At 40.3% G+C, this 14,785-nt stretch overlaps 2 protein-coding genes and 1 long non-coding RNA gene across 5 annotated transcripts in view; 2 read left to right on the plus strand and 1 right to left on the minus strand.

The window, feature by feature from the left end:
• The window catches only part of igf2bp1 (insulin-like growth factor 2 mRNA binding protein 1), a 39,031-nt gene extending 31,577 nt beyond the window's left edge, over window positions 1–7,454 (plus strand). Inside the window, exons 12-16 of one of the 3 annotated variants that reach the window (XR_014122832.1) lie at window positions 272–346; window positions 605–736; window positions 1,149–1,262; window positions 1,389–3,728; window positions 3,817–7,454. Coding sequence is in view for 1 of the 3 variants with exons in the window: in XM_026998020.3 (XP_026853821.2) it covers window positions 272–346; window positions 605–736; window positions 1,149–1,262; window positions 1,389–1,535 (468 nt within the window). In the remaining 2 variants the exon portion in view is untranslated. Of the gene's footprint in view, window positions 1–271; window positions 347–604; window positions 737–1,148; window positions 1,263–1,388 lie in introns of all 3 variants that reach the window. The other 2 variants (XR_014122831.1, XM_026998020.3) reach the window with 2 other exon arrangements.
• On the minus strand, window positions 4,592–10,656 carry LOC145657031 (uncharacterized). Its single transcript, XR_014122834.1, has 3 exons — window positions 10,554–10,656; window positions 10,040–10,124; window positions 4,592–4,728 (listed from the first exon to the last, which is right to left on the minus strand). It is a non-coding gene; the product is annotated as an uncharacterized LOC145657031 (long non-coding RNA).
• si:dkey-225f5.4 (outer kinetochore KNL1 complex subunit ZWINT) lies at window positions 7,975–14,402 on the plus strand. The gene is made up of 10 exons (XM_026998012.3): window positions 7,975–8,722; window positions 9,155–9,245; window positions 9,366–9,489; window positions 10,021–10,178; window positions 10,338–10,394; window positions 10,632–10,774; window positions 11,505–11,670; window positions 11,821–11,960; window positions 12,198–12,360; window positions 13,894–14,402. Exons 1-10 carry the CDS (start codon window positions 8,700–8,702, stop codon window positions 13,957–13,959), a joined length of 1,131 nt encoding a protein of 376 aa, XP_026853813.2. The 5' UTR covers window positions 7,975–8,699; the 3' UTR covers window positions 13,960–14,402.
• Window positions 14,403–14,785: the final 383 nt, after the last annotated feature.

Raw genomic sequence — 14,785 nt, forward strand, 5'->3', positions numbered from 1 at the left:
AACTCTCTTGCAATCTGTGTAGCTTAATTAAAACTGCCTGTTCTGAAGATTCCACAGGCCAGACATCAGTACGAGCGTAGTGACCAAGACCAAGGCAGACTGTGCTTGCTCAGCTCAGCTTCCACAAACAGCCTTGGGCAGAGTTTAGCATGTTGATGCCAACTCCTTTTTAGCTATAGGTTTTAACAAATCTTGCTAAAAAAAAAAAAAGAAATGCGCGCACACAAAGAAAGACCTGAAACCTGATCATTTTAATGTTTCTCCTCTTCAGATTGCACCAGCAGAGACCCCTGATTCCAAAATGCGCATGGTGATTGTGACTGGCCCACCTGAGGCTCAATTTAAGGTATGCTCACCTTGGCATTTATTTGTCCGCAGTGTGGCTGCCACTATTGCACTCTTTGCCCTCACACTGAATAACGTCTAATACTGGTGTCCATCAAATGCTCACTAGAAACACAGGTACTAAATTTTAATGACTATTGGTAACATGGCACATATTTTGCCCATTTCTGAGGATTTTTCTTTATTGGCCGCTTGTCTTTCAGCGGCGGTTAACAAAGCATCTGTGCCATTTTGCGAGTGGTTTTGTGCTTTGTTCTAGGCTCAGGGCAGGATATATGGCAAGCTGAAGGAGGAGAACTTCTTTGGGCCCAAGGAGGAGGTGAAGCTAGAGACGCACATCAAAGTGGCGGCAGCTGCCGCTGGCCGAGTGATCGGAAAGGGAGGGAAAACGGTCTGCGATTTATCATTTCTTTCCCTTTTTTAAATGAATTTGGCAATATTACAGCCCTAGAAAGAGAGGATAAAATAATGGAAAATTTATGCAAAGGACCACATGACTTGACTTACTCTGTTTTCGATTTGAAAAACATGGATTAGATTTTCTGTACTGTTTCAGGGTGGTGGTGATCTGTAATCTCAATATCAACTGAGAGTGAAGGAAAATGATATATTTACTGCCCAAGTAGCCTAAAAAAGTCAGTGCACTAACTTTTGCTTTAATGTCTTTTGGGTCACATTGCAGAAATTACTTTTTAAATGTTCTCTCTCTCCCTAGACCGAAGGGTTGATTAGTTTGGCCCCTAAGCAAGCAGCCCACAAAGTAAGGTTACAAGATGCTGAGCTTGTTAAATGTCCCCTGGTAGGTAAACGAGCTTCAGAACCTCACGGCTGCTGAAGTTGTGGTTCCCAGAGAGCAGACTCCTGATGAACAGGACCAGGTTATCGTCAAAATCATCGGTCATTTCTACGCAAGCCAGGTGGGTTCCACCCATGAGCCTGCATTCTCGTTTGCTTTTCTTTTTGCCTTATTAATGCTGTACAAGGACTATAAAGTCGGTCTATGAGATGACTGGAGTCAACAAGCTTTTGTTCTTTGCTTTTAGCTGGCTCAGAGGAAGATCAGGGACATTTTGACACAAGTTAAGCAGCAGCAGAAGGGTGGTATGGGAGGCCCCGCGGCACCTCACCCACACGGCCTGTCGGAGCTGGGGCCCCACCAGGCAATGCCCCAGGAGCCCCGGAGGAAGTAAGGGGCCCAGGCCTTAGCTGGACGGACGGACGGACAGACGGATGGATGGACAGACGGAACAGAGACGGCGGACGGACTGAGAGAGCAACACACGGGCCCAGTGGCAGACAGGGAGAAATGAGCGCAAAACTGAGAGGGAATAAAAAGGAAAAAATGCCTGAGAGAGGACAAACGTTTATAGAAATGAAACTAGAAACATGAGTGATTTAAAATAAGAAGAAATTAACAAGGAGAGAGAGGGAACTAGAAAACAGAGACCAGATGCCAGGCCAGGTCGGGTGACTGGGGATGGCAGGGGCTCCTGCAAGCAGTGCCCTGTGCTGAGAGCTGCTGAAATAATGGTTGAGTGTCCTGAGGAATAGTTCTAAGAAGTCAGCGCGCTCAGGAACCTCAGCCATCGCCAGTCACTCCAATATTTTAAGGGTGTTTTTTTTTTTTTTTTAAGATAGAGATATATGTATAGAAATGTTTATTCAGAGGTATTATTAATGAAATGCAGTGAGGCAGAGATGGAAGGGGTAGAGCGTAGAACCCATTTGTACTAAATCAGCCAAATTATAGAAAATGAGGGGAGGGGCCATAGCTGTTAACACTGCTCTTTAAGTCCCTTGCAGTAAACTGTTGGGGGTGAGGGGAAAAAAAACAAAAAGAAGAACAAATGAGGTTGTAAATATAATCTTCATGAATATGTATTGAAATACTGTGTGCTTCCATAAGCTGTCACGCGCTCAGTTGGTCAGGATGAGCGAGATTGAGGTCTCCTTTAAGGTGAGCCTTTGGCTTGTGCATCACTCCTAGGCTGAGTGGCGATTTGTCTGATGGTCCACGCAGTGAGGGTACAGTAAGTGGGCGGGCCGAGGCTGGTCCTGCAGTTCTATTGCAGCGGCTCAGCTCCGAGGCGCATATCCCCACCTCCAGCCCTAAACCACGCCCGCGATGCTCGCTGGTGCGCCGCCCACACCCAAATGGCATATTTTATATATATTATATATATATGATATGTGAGTTAACCTGGCCCCTCGTAGGTAAGAGAGAAAGGCTGGGAGAAATATGGCGGGAGAGTCTGTTTCACTGAAATCTTCCAGAGGCGCCGTTTTCTGTACCATAATTTCATGCTGTTGCATACTACACTTGAATTGAGTTATATAGAACTTGCCTTTTGTGCTCCCTGTTTTCTGTACTCTGGTTTTGACCATGAATTATTTGAAAGCCACTGAGAGAGAAACTGGACCACAGAGCAGGAATGTACAGTCTGAGTAAGAGCACTGACCGAGGGTCAGGTTCCTTCCCATCAGTGGTGGTCTTGGTTATTTGAAACCTGTTCCTTAATCAGTTCTCCTACTCATGAATTGCTGGGCAAGTAGTTCAAATGCATCAGACTCCATTGTGAGAGTGGTTAAATCTGATTTTATGGACCACAGGAGCTGCTCCTAGACCTCCATTATTTTCTTGGAGACTCTTAATGTGTTTGGGCCTTAATTTCAAGGTTGCATGAAAGACGGACGCCCCCAGAATACAGCTCACCACCCTGCCTTTAGGTCAAATGTCAACAGCAGGTGAGGCTAAAATGGCTTCTGCGCTCTGTCTGTTCCTCACTCTGTTCGACGTAGGCCAATGAGGTTGCCAGAAGCCTGGCCTTCCTCACTGATCCTAGAACAGATTAGATGAAATGAAATTAAGAAAAAAAAAAAGAAACCTACCTCAGGGTATTGTTACCTCAGTATTCCTAACAGCTTTTTGCTTTTCTTTTTTGGGGGGAGGGTGGGGGTGGGGTTTGTTCTTTTTGTTTATTTTTTTTGTTTGTTTTTTGTTTTTCATTTGTTTGTTTTTTTGGCTTGCTGGTGTTTTATATAAAAGCTGATAGTCCTGAATAATATTTTATTTTTTTAAGGAAGAAATATTTTTTAGTTCTTGTCAGATGTGCTTTTTTTCCCCCCTGTTATAATTTTTTTTTTTTTTTTTTTTTTTTGTGTATGGGTGTGTGTGTGGGTGTGTCAACACCTTTTTTTTTTTTCTTCTTCTTCTTTTCCCCCACCTATGCTCAGGAGGATCCAAAGGCAGGAGTCCTGACTGTTTTGGTGATTACTGAATCAGTGCTGACCAATTCCCCACAGCTGCTTTTGGATCTGTGATGGGCTGCAACTTGAAATCACTGGCCAATGGGAAGCGAGACACTCCATGCCATCGCGTAGTGGTGCTGCCTACTCATTGCCACATTTCGACTTGAATCAGAATTTGATGATTACATGTGTTTGTCATACACGCTTTCCTTTATTATATAGAAAGCCGACAGTGGTCCTGACTGAAAGAAGCTTCTTGTGCCTCTACCTGCCTCCATATCATTGGCTTCTCCGGTGGCTCGGGCTCTGTTGCCGGGGCGGTGTTATGCACCATGTGCAGTGCCATGACCATTATATTGGCCGATCGCTTGTTTACTTGAGAGGGCCTGGGCCACTGCTGCTCACTGGCATAATCCTTGCCTCAGTAGCTATGTTGAGCTTAAAACACTGAATGTGAAATCTAGCACCTCTTACTTTGAGTCTCACCCCATTGTCTAGTGGTATAGGTGTGTGGGTGTGTGAGTGGGAGTTTTTTTGTTTTTTGTTTTCTTAAAAAAAAAGAATGGAAAAATTTAAAAAGTTAAAATGTATAGTCTTTTGTTGGGGGGAAAGTGGTTTGGGTGTTTAAGAAAAGGCAGAAAATAGACCTCCTATCCTATGGTATCAGTTCAACTTTTTTAAAACAAATCTGAATTTAAAAAATACTTTGGAAAACGGGAGTCAAAACATCAAGAAAAGGTTCACATAACACAAACAGATTTAACTTGTATATAAGATGCTAAATGAAAACAGTTGAAAGGGTTTTTTTTGTACTTTTAGAATAAAAAACAATTGGGCAAAGATAGGTAATGATTTAAAAGCTGATTGATGATTGAACTGCCAGAATCCTTTTCAACAGGGATAAGTACACACAAGCACCTGTGCAGGGTTGGCTGGCGCCGTTTGGTGTGCTTGCTTTCATCCACGGGTCAAAGTCTTTTGTGTTTGATGCCTCCCCTTTTCTCAGGAGACAGCAGTCTTCTGGTTTCTGCTTGGGTTCCAAAACTGTCGTTGATGTGAGGTCAGTGGTCTCCACAGAGGCTGAACCATGCTCCTCCTCAGGTGGAAATCTGTCTCTTTTCAGCCCATAGATTTCTGTCAAACACCAAGACACGGTCACAACTTTTATTTTGTTCAGACTGCAGCCATTTTGTATGTAAGGTTGTTTTGTTTTCCCTTTTGTTTGGTTTTATAACGGCAAGCTTATTTTTGGACATGACATCTGGTTACATACTGTTTCATTAGTTTTAGAGAAAAATATGAAAGTGTGTCTATACATATATAAATATATATGAAAATCTCCAGGAACTTGGAAAACTGTGGGGGGGAAATTGAGGTGTTAAACTTTAATGAAAGGAAGGGTATAAAAAAGCTGAGGGAGAAAGGCCAGACCAACCATTTGTCATGCAAAAGGTAGAAAACTAACTTGAACACTGATTACAGTTGGTTTTTTCTGTCCTTTATGATTTTGCTGGTTTTGTCAGACATGCTTAATGCTACACCCCTCTTCTCCTTTCCACTTTCTCTTTCTCCATTTCTCCTTATTCATCCCCCTACACAACTCGCTCCCTTCTAGATTATTTTTGGTTTGTTTGTTTTAACTGCATTATTTGCTATAGAAAACAAACATTTTGTCAGATTTTGCAGTAGATCTTCAGCCTCTCTTATGCTGGTCTTGGTTGTGTCCGTCTTCTCGGTTCTGCTCAGTCATTTGATGATTATTTTCAGGATTTGTTTTATGGTTTTGCTTTTGATTGGATCATTTATTTTTCTCCCTGGATCAGGTTCCTTTAGGAAAGCACAGAGATCTCTTATACTGCTACTAGATCAATTGAAATACTAACCAGTTACTTATGATGCAAGTAATAACTGTGCCAAACAGATTTTTTTTTTTTCTCGTACTTTAAGACCCAATACAAATTGCTCCCAGCCTGTATTGGGTGTAGTGTTAAGACTGACGCTCTGAGAGGTTTCCCCTTTGGCACTCGCTCTGTTTAAAAACACACAAACAGCAACAGCAAAAAATGAAATCCTCTCACTCTCAACCTGTCTGCAATATGGACTCTTGATTAAGCAAATGATTTCAAATCCGCCACCGCATGTTCTTTACTTATGCAATTGTGTGACAAAGTTAAATTACTGGCTGGCTTTTGTCACAAGGACTGTTAAATGTGTGGGAAGCCACCTTAGGATGACATGATGAGCCTACCCATTGCAGTGCACAGATTTACGCTTAGACAACAGATCCAACCTCAGACTAGGTGGATGTAGGCATCAAATAGATGCACACCGCAGTTGTTTCTCATCGTGCTAGTTTCAGGCCTTTGCTCAAAGAAAACATTTGGGTGCTAATGACGAATTAAACCTCACATAACCAGGAAATGCTACCTCAAGACTTAGCCATAAGATTGTTTTTATCAGTGACACAAGAGCGAGAGTGCATGTTACTTTTTCACTTTAATTTCTTTAATTTATTGCTTTTTTTCCATTTATATTTGGTTTTCTCTTTATCGTAGCGTTAGGGCTGTAACAGAATGAAAGGAGGCGGTGCTATGGTGAGTAGGCGGGGCTACGGTTGAGCTGAAGGAGAGGTGAAGCTGATCTGGGTATTTGGTATTGGGTGGCTTTGGTTTGTAGTCCAGGAGGAGGCGGAGTAAGGGAGGACTGAAGACTACATTTGTAGAACACTGTAGGATTGTAACATCTAAAATGGCCATCGCAAAACTTCATGTAGTCTGTCATCACATTTTGTCGCAGAGCCCCAGAATGCTGCTCAGTAATAAACTCAGTCCTTTCTTATAGAATTAATGAATGGGTTAAATAAGCTAGGGCGGCGTTCAGTAGTTGCTTTATACTGAACTGTGAATACCCGCTGCGGGAGTCTAGGCTTGCTTTAGACTAATGGATTCTACTGATATTTCAGTAGATGATGCATATTGTGTGCCTGTTTCACAGCACTCGGTATCCTCTTCCCCTTAAACACACTGCGCTACCTCCTCACCATGCAAGCCTTGACCTCCCATTACACAAATGCACCCTTTGTATAGCCATACAGTTCCCTTTGTTCCATTGATAAGTTGTCCTTTCACACTGATCTGAGACTAGTGTTGCTTTTTCTTTTTCTGTAATAACTGAGATTAAGATGTGGATAGATGAGTGGAGTCCTGGATCAGCATCACGGTAGCTTCAACCTGAAGACCCTCCCATGATCAGCTCTCTGCCTATAGGCCCCCCCCACCCCCCTTTAATCTTCACTTCCTCAGTCGAGGGGCACCATACCTGTAACCAAGTAATTTTTCATTTTTTTTCTTTTTGTTGATCTACCTCTTAGAGAACAAATGAATAAATAGAACAAAAGTAAAACAGAAAAAAAGGATACAAAAAAAGTTTAAAATATTCGAAAATGTTCAAACGAAAAATAAGTAAATAAATGACTTAAGCAACTGGGTAGCAGCATCTCCATATACTGTAGTGGATAGTATATTGAAGGGGAAAAAAAAAAAAAAAAAAAAACTTCCAAAGAATTTTTGTTTTCTCCATTGTTTAGACATTGTTCAGAAATGATTATGAAATGGAATTAAATGGAATGGGAGAGGGGAAAATAAGAAATGTCAGTTTCATTATTCAGTCTCTTTTTTTCCATTCCTCATTAGACTGACTTACTTTAACCTTGCGATTCTTTTCCCTTTATTTGGTTTATTTTTCTGATTGCTTTCTAAAATGACATAGGATTGTATCTCTTGTTTGGATGCATTAGAATTTCTCTCTCTCTCTCTCTCTCTCTCTCTCTCTCTCTCTCTCTCTCTCTCTCTCTGTGTGAACTGCAACATAGTACTCGAAGAGACAGAGCAGCATGATACTGAAATGATTTCTCTTTTTAATGTCTATTGATGCAACAGGCAAGCAAGGGACTATTTAGCTGACTAGGGCACAGTTAAGGAGGAGGAAGAGGAGGAGGATGAAGAGTAACTTATCAGATCTAGCCACCCCCCCCACCCCAGCCACTCACCCCCTCTGATAGCAGGTGCCATGGACACTATCTGGATTTTCACCTTCTGCCTGTCCGATTTTCTTTAGTTCATCCACATTTGTTTTGAAACTCCTTGTAAACAATACAGAGCATAGATATGAATGTGTTATTAAAAGATGAGAAAACCGGTAATTCTTCTTGTCTGGACTCCGTTTTTCCGTTTGTTTTAATAATGCCTCATGCGCCTCAACAGTAAAAACAATTGGCATGGTTCAGACAACAGAGTTTAATAAATGAAATGTGTACCACGTGTTTAACTTCATTACCAAACTGCACTTAAAATGACCAAGTCCATGTAACATTGGTGAGTACTGACATTTTGAAAGAAATGAAGAAAAATGATCAATTATCATACATACAACCACTACAAAAATTATCCAAATGTTTCATCCTGCTTCAAGCAAATGAAGCCTAATGGGATACTACATGGAAAAACCACAAAAGGTTTGAAGTATCACATGAAGCAAACATTTTATTCGTTTTCACTGGTAGAATTGTCAGAGTAAAGTATCTTTTTAGAAATATGAACAGCAGAATACATTAAGAGCTGCCAATTGTTTACAAATGTGAAAAATTATGAATTACTGGTATAGTATTGCACTGCCAAATGCAATGGAATTATGAACCAAATTTCTAATCTCAGAGAGAACATTTTTATTTAGTACAATACATCGAGTGTATTCTGATTAATTATAGTCTTAATTTAAAACTACTTTGTAAATGAATTAAATTAGTCCAAATGGTAGAATATTTGGTAGAGCAAATGCATAGAAGCTTTCCTCTATTCATTTTAAAAATGAGATTCAGACCAGCTAAGAAACAATAATATTTAGAGTCAAGGCTGAAGAAGTTTAGAGTTAACAAAGATTCCGACAGAATGTATATGGCAGGGCTTCTAAAGTATTGTGTAAAAATGCTTATTTAACGATTTTCAAGCGTAATACAAGCTCTAAAAAAACAAAACAAAAACCCTTTTCTAATTGGTCCAATTTTGACCAATGAACAACGGGCGGGTTTCTTTTAAAAACAAAAAGAAATGGCGTCAGATAGAGTCGTTGGGTAAGCGACGCAGTTTATTCTTTAATTCATTAACAAGCTAGCTAATAAACTAAACAAATATTTTAAGCGTCTTAAAATGCATACTGCGTATACACAGCTAAATGTATTAATTATCGAGTATGAACGTTAACGCATCATTCTCCATACAAAGCACACTAGGTTGGCTGATGTCGTTCTCCTGCGAAGCTAACGTTAGCTAGCTAGTTAGTTTCAATTACACTAGTAACCGTAGCTAGCTAGACTAGTTATGGAAATAGCACACGTTCTCATAAATATTTTTGATAGCTACTAGCGCAAGCTGTTTTCTTGGAGATAAATTTCCTTTCCTATGCACATGATGACTAGTCATAGTGTTTAGCTAGTTAAGATATCCAAGTCGGCTGGCTAGCTAACTAGCTTGCTGACGTTTAGGTAACTCGTTTCTATATGCAGGCTTCTGGAAAGAAGCGACCCTTCTCATTTGAAACCATGGGATACCACAGAGCCCCAGGAGGCTGGAGAGGTTATGACTTCCTATTTAATGGTAAGCATCTGCTAGAGTATACTTGAATACATATGGTGTGCACATCTATAATTTGGGATATGATGCACTTTTATATAGTAACCGAGTTTGTTTGCTGGTTTATTTGCTTGTATTGCGTAGGACTGCAGACGGAAACAGAAGCTCATGTGTCAGCAGCTTTGTGTTTTGGATGATATGTTGAAGTTGCTTGGCGGTCTAGATTCCGCAGAGCAGTTCCTCAGAGAGACCTGCCCACCTAACCCAGGTAACGTACATACACATTTATTAGTCTGCACCGTTTAATCATCTGAATATGTGGGTGTTAGAAAAATGTTGAGCACTGTAATTTACCATGTTTAGAGGAATTAAAGACTTGGCATGTATCGTTATGGGGTAGTGGATAGGATGCAAACTGAAACTCTTTGCAAAAGTATTAAATCCCTATATTGTGGAAGCTCCCATGTTTATGTAGACGAAAGCTACTTCCTAACAAGGACACAATTGGCCCTTATCCGTTAGTCATTAAAAAAGAGCTCTGGATAAAAGATCCCCTTAATTAATTTACTATTGGTCAGAATGAGAATCTGAGGAAATGAGAGATTATATTATAGATGTTCACAAGGAAAAGGGTAAAAGTAATATGGATGTGTTTGGAGCTCTGTGATGTACCATGTTTAGAGAAATTAGACTTGAGTGTGTCCTTACAGGGTAGGGGATAGGATTTACACAGAGGACTTTTTTTTTGCTGAGCACCACAGATTTGTTTGTGTGTGTGTATGTATACACATGCATGCAGGCAGTGAGGCCCGTATTACCTGGAAGGCTTTGAAAACAGAGTATCAGGAGCAGGTTGAAGAATTGGAGCATTTGATGGGCACACTGGGGAAGCGAATGGGGGATCTGCAAAATAAACGACAGACAGTGGAGACCCTGCTGATAGCCCTGGACAAGAAAGTACTGTGACCAAATCTTGAATGTTCTTTCTTGTGATCTCTTTTATTTTTTCCTTCTGTTCATTTGAGTTGGTTTAATTTTCTGTGTGAAAACCGTAAATGTGTCACACGTTTCAATTTATTGTGTAATCCACAATACACTCAATTTACTTTGTTTTAGAGGGAGGAGTGCAAGGAAAAGCAGAGAATTGCTGCAAAGCAGCAGCAGAGAGCTGTGGTAAGTTTATACATAAAGACATTACCCAGCTGGTAGAGGGCAGTGTTACTGAGGTTTTATCTTATTAATCATTATATAAATTCTTTACTGCAGTGCTGTTCAACTTATACAAGTTTCTAGTACATTTTAGTATTTTTCTTTCTTACACAAAATATTCACCTTCTCTTTCTCATTCATGACTCCTGATCATATAGTTCACAGGCTCACAAACAAATTCACACTTTCTTTCCTTTACAGAAACAGATTAATCTGCAGTTGGAAGAATCCCTGCAGACGGCGCAGAATGCCTTGCGTGTTTGTGAGAAACGTCTTTCCAAGCTCAGAAGTGATGTAGATGAGCAACTAACTCATGTAGCTGATTGGACAGTCATTATACACAGGTAAGCATCCTCCTCCCAAAAAAAGATGAATGGTTCTGGGCATGAGAGAAAGAGAGTACAGTTTTTAAAAATATATTCAAGTTTAGGTCTTAAATTTATGAATGTGATGTTCTGAGTTCTACGCTAAAGCCTACATTATTTACATGAAACTATGCTTACGTGCAGTGGAGAGGCAGTGGTTAAGGTATTCGACTAGTAATTGGAAGATTTCCAATTAAAATCCCCACCACCAAGTTGCCACTGTTGGGCCCCTAAGCAAGGCCCTTTAACCCTCAATTGCTCAAGTTGTATTCAGTCATAATTGTAAGTTGCTTTGGATAAAAGCGTCAGCAAAATGCCATAAATGTAAATGGAGCTTTCACTTTATTTTGCTTAGATTTCAGTCTTCCACAATTTGTAGAATAGCAAACTACTTATCCAGACCAGTTTGCTCTGCTTTAGTAAACTGTACATGGTTTAGTCACAGCTGCAGTGAGATGTATGTGTTAGGTGTAGAAATGAATAAAAACTGCGATGGCTCACCCAATCGGTAGTTTTAATTATAGTTTTAGGAAATATCTATCAGTGCAGATCATTGTGGTGTGGGAATACCCGAGGGCGCAGCTAAAATGGAGGTAAAATCTGTTGGGCTGAATGGCTATATGGGGCCAGCTCCGTGACCTTTATGATGTGGCCACCACCTCCTTCACTGTGGATATTCCATTATTAAGCATAACTGTGCCTTTCTCAGGTTGCAGAATGTGCTGACGGTCACTCAGACTAAAATGCAGTACAAGCTGCTCTTAGCCAGCCCTTCTGAGTTGTGTCTAGAGCTTCTGCCCCGCTCCACTGAACAGTCACTGCACCCTCTCTGTCTCTCCGTCACCATGACATGTGACGACATCTTCCACCTTCAGGTGAACCATCCGGATTTGATTAAGGTTTTTTTGTCATTTGGCTCCATTGTGCAATGAGTGTAAAAGGCTCTACTGACACTATACCAAGAGACAGGAACGAAAGCTGTTGCCTGTGTCTAAACTGAAGTCTATAGCTCTCAACCCTTACAGGTGTTTCAGGGCACAGCCGGTGTTTTGGAGGAGTCAGTAGAAGGTCCTGTAAGAGAGCTGAATGCTGCCCTACTGGAGGTTACACAGCGCTACATTAGTCAAGGAGACATGCTTGCTGAGATCCAAACATTGCACTCGAGGTACAGATACCAGATTAATTCAGAACTGTACTTGTCTACTGAAATACATAATTCACCAAAAAAAAAAAAAAAACCTAACTATTCATATGAAGGGAAAGGTAGAAGCCATCATTTAGTGTGTTGTCATTTGGATCTTCTGACAAGTTTTTGTGAAATATTTATTAATCATACATATAATTATATATTTCCTATTTTTAAAAAATATTACTTATTCACCACTATGCAATATTCTCACAGGTTTGCGATTGACTGGTGTCCAGCCAAGCGACTGTTGATCTTCCTGAAGTCTGCAACCATAGTGTGCCACCTGAAGCTGGATGAGGGCTACCCCTCGAGTGGGCAAGCACGACTGCTGTCTGTGCGCAAAGACGGCCACCTGCTCGATGTTGACACAATGCAGGTAAACGCGGGGACATTGTCAGGGGAAGAACTTCTCAAATGTGCTAAAGAGCGCTGATGACATTTGAATGCAAATTGTTCTGTGTGTATTCTGCTTAACAGAGTTAGGCTCTGATTAGTCTCAAAATAGAGTAGGTATTACTGTATTCTTGAATTTCAACAATACAGCATTGCCTGTATACAGCATCTTGCAAAAGTTTTTTTTATTCAGCCGTAACTAAGTCATCAGATTCATCTGCCGTACAAATGACAAGACATATTTAGTACTGTTATGTTTTAGTTTAAACTATGGACCAATTTAAATTAATACTAGTTTCACAAGTGTTCTATGGCACAAATTGCAAACTGAAGCTCTTTACAAAAGTATTAAACCCCTATACTGTGGAAGCTCCATGTTTATGTAGATGAAAGCTACTTCCTAACGAAGACACAATTGGCCCATATCTGAATCATTAAAAAAAGATTCTGGATAAAAAATCACCTTAATTCATTTACTATTGGTCAGAATCAGAATCTGAGGAAATGAAAGATTATGTTATAGATATTAACAAGGAAAAGGGTAAAAGTAATGCCGATGTTTTTGGAGCTCTTGGTGAGCACTGTTGGATCAGTGCTGCATCAAATCACCCAGGCACTGCCTAGACAAGACTGTCCCTCAAAACTGCATCAGAGCAAGAAGGCATTGTGAGGGAAGCCCCAGAGAGGCCAACAATCACTCTGAAGGAAGTACAGAGTTTAGTGGCTGAGACTGGAATAAAGGTGCACCAGTCAATATAGGGGCAATGGTAGCTCAAAAGCCCCACCTCTGCCAAGTTAACCACTGTTGGGCCCCTGAGCAAAGCCGCTTAACCCTCATTTGCTCAAGCTGTACTCAGTCACTTTGGATAAAAGTCAAATGCCATAAATGTAAATCAGTATCAAGAGCTCGGCATACAACTGGTCTCTGTGACAGGCAGGTTAGAAAGAAGCCATTACTGAATAAAACCTCAGTGATTGTTTGGAGTTTTCCAGAAAGCATCAGCCTGCCCCAGATAAAATGTAGGACAAGGTTTTATGGTCAGATGAACAAAAATTAAAACTGCTATGTATGGTGAAAAAATAACAATCCTCCACAACCACCACCTCAACAGTGAAGTATGGAGCATTCATGTTGTGGGGTACTTGGCCTCTTGATAAAAATGAAGGATGGGTGGATGGGGCAAAGCTTGGGAGAAACTTCCCCTTTCAGCAGGACAATGAGCTGAAGCTCAATGTCAAATGAGTAGTTGAACACAGGAGTAGTTAAACTTAAATAAAAAGGTCAATATAATAGACCAAATTAAAGACCAGGTCTCAGTCCAGTCGAGTTTGGATTTGAGTTCACAATCTTTGTCCAACAAACATAAACAACCTTGAGCAAGTCTGCGAGGAAGAAAGGGTAACAATCACAACCCATTTATAGTATAGAAACTACAAAACAATTTTTGTGGGGTGTGTGATGATTCAGTATTTTACTGCTATGTATAGTTGAAATATTTCACTGCTCTGATTTCAGCCCCCTGTAGTGAATCCTGCTCTAACAGACTGGCTTGAGTTTCTCTCCTCCAACCCAGCCTTCTGAGCTCCACCTGCTGTGCCAAGCTAGTCTGCTCAAAGAAGCTTCTAAACACTTGTCATGTTCAGTCCATGCAGAATTTGTTTTACTAAGGTTATGTTTGAACTGCACTAGTGTATACTCGTGCACTAGTGCAGATGATGAACAAATTATTTCATGCTATTAATAAGTAAGGTAAGCTTTGTGGGTTTTGTCAGTGCATGTTTTTGTTTTTGTGTGGTGTTTTTTTTTTGTTTTGTTTTTTAATTAATTGACCTATTTTCTCTGTGTGGATATAGAGGAAATTGATGGAAGTGTTTCTTAAAACTAACCTTGTATATAATAAATTCAATTTTATCTTACTAAATCATTTTCTGTTTGAATAGTGTACAGTGAAATTGGCGTGTTTGCGCTTGTATGTTTTGTTTTTTTTTCTGAATGTATGGTGTGTGTGTGTGTGTGTGTGTGTGTGTGTGTGTAATATATATATAATAATAAAAAATAAAAAAAACCGTGCCAGGTTTAGCATTTGAGCTGTGGATTGTTATGAACAATTTCCTTGGAGGTGCTGTACAGTGGAAGAAACGGCCGGAGTTTAATTTCTAATCTTGCATGGATGACGTTCAACACTAGGAGGCGGCAAACACCACAGCAAGCACCATTTAGAGGAAGCAGCTCTTCCACCATCAGGTGACTGATTAGATAACAGGGCATGGTGTTTATAGCCACGGGATTGGTCTGTTCTTTCCCTTTCTATTTATTCTTAAAACCACTTTGTTTTATTATACGTTACCCACATTATTAGGGTTTGTTTATCAGAAAAACCTTGTAGTTGTACAGTTGGAGATTCTAA

The sequence above is a fragment of the Electrophorus electricus genome, chromosome 3 (genome assembly GCF_041902795.1).
Source record: "Electrophorus electricus isolate QZ-2024a chromosome 3, ASM4190279v1, whole genome shotgun sequence".
NCBI classification, from domain to species: domain Eukaryota; kingdom Metazoa; phylum Chordata; class Actinopteri; order Gymnotiformes; family Gymnotidae; genus Electrophorus; species Electrophorus electricus.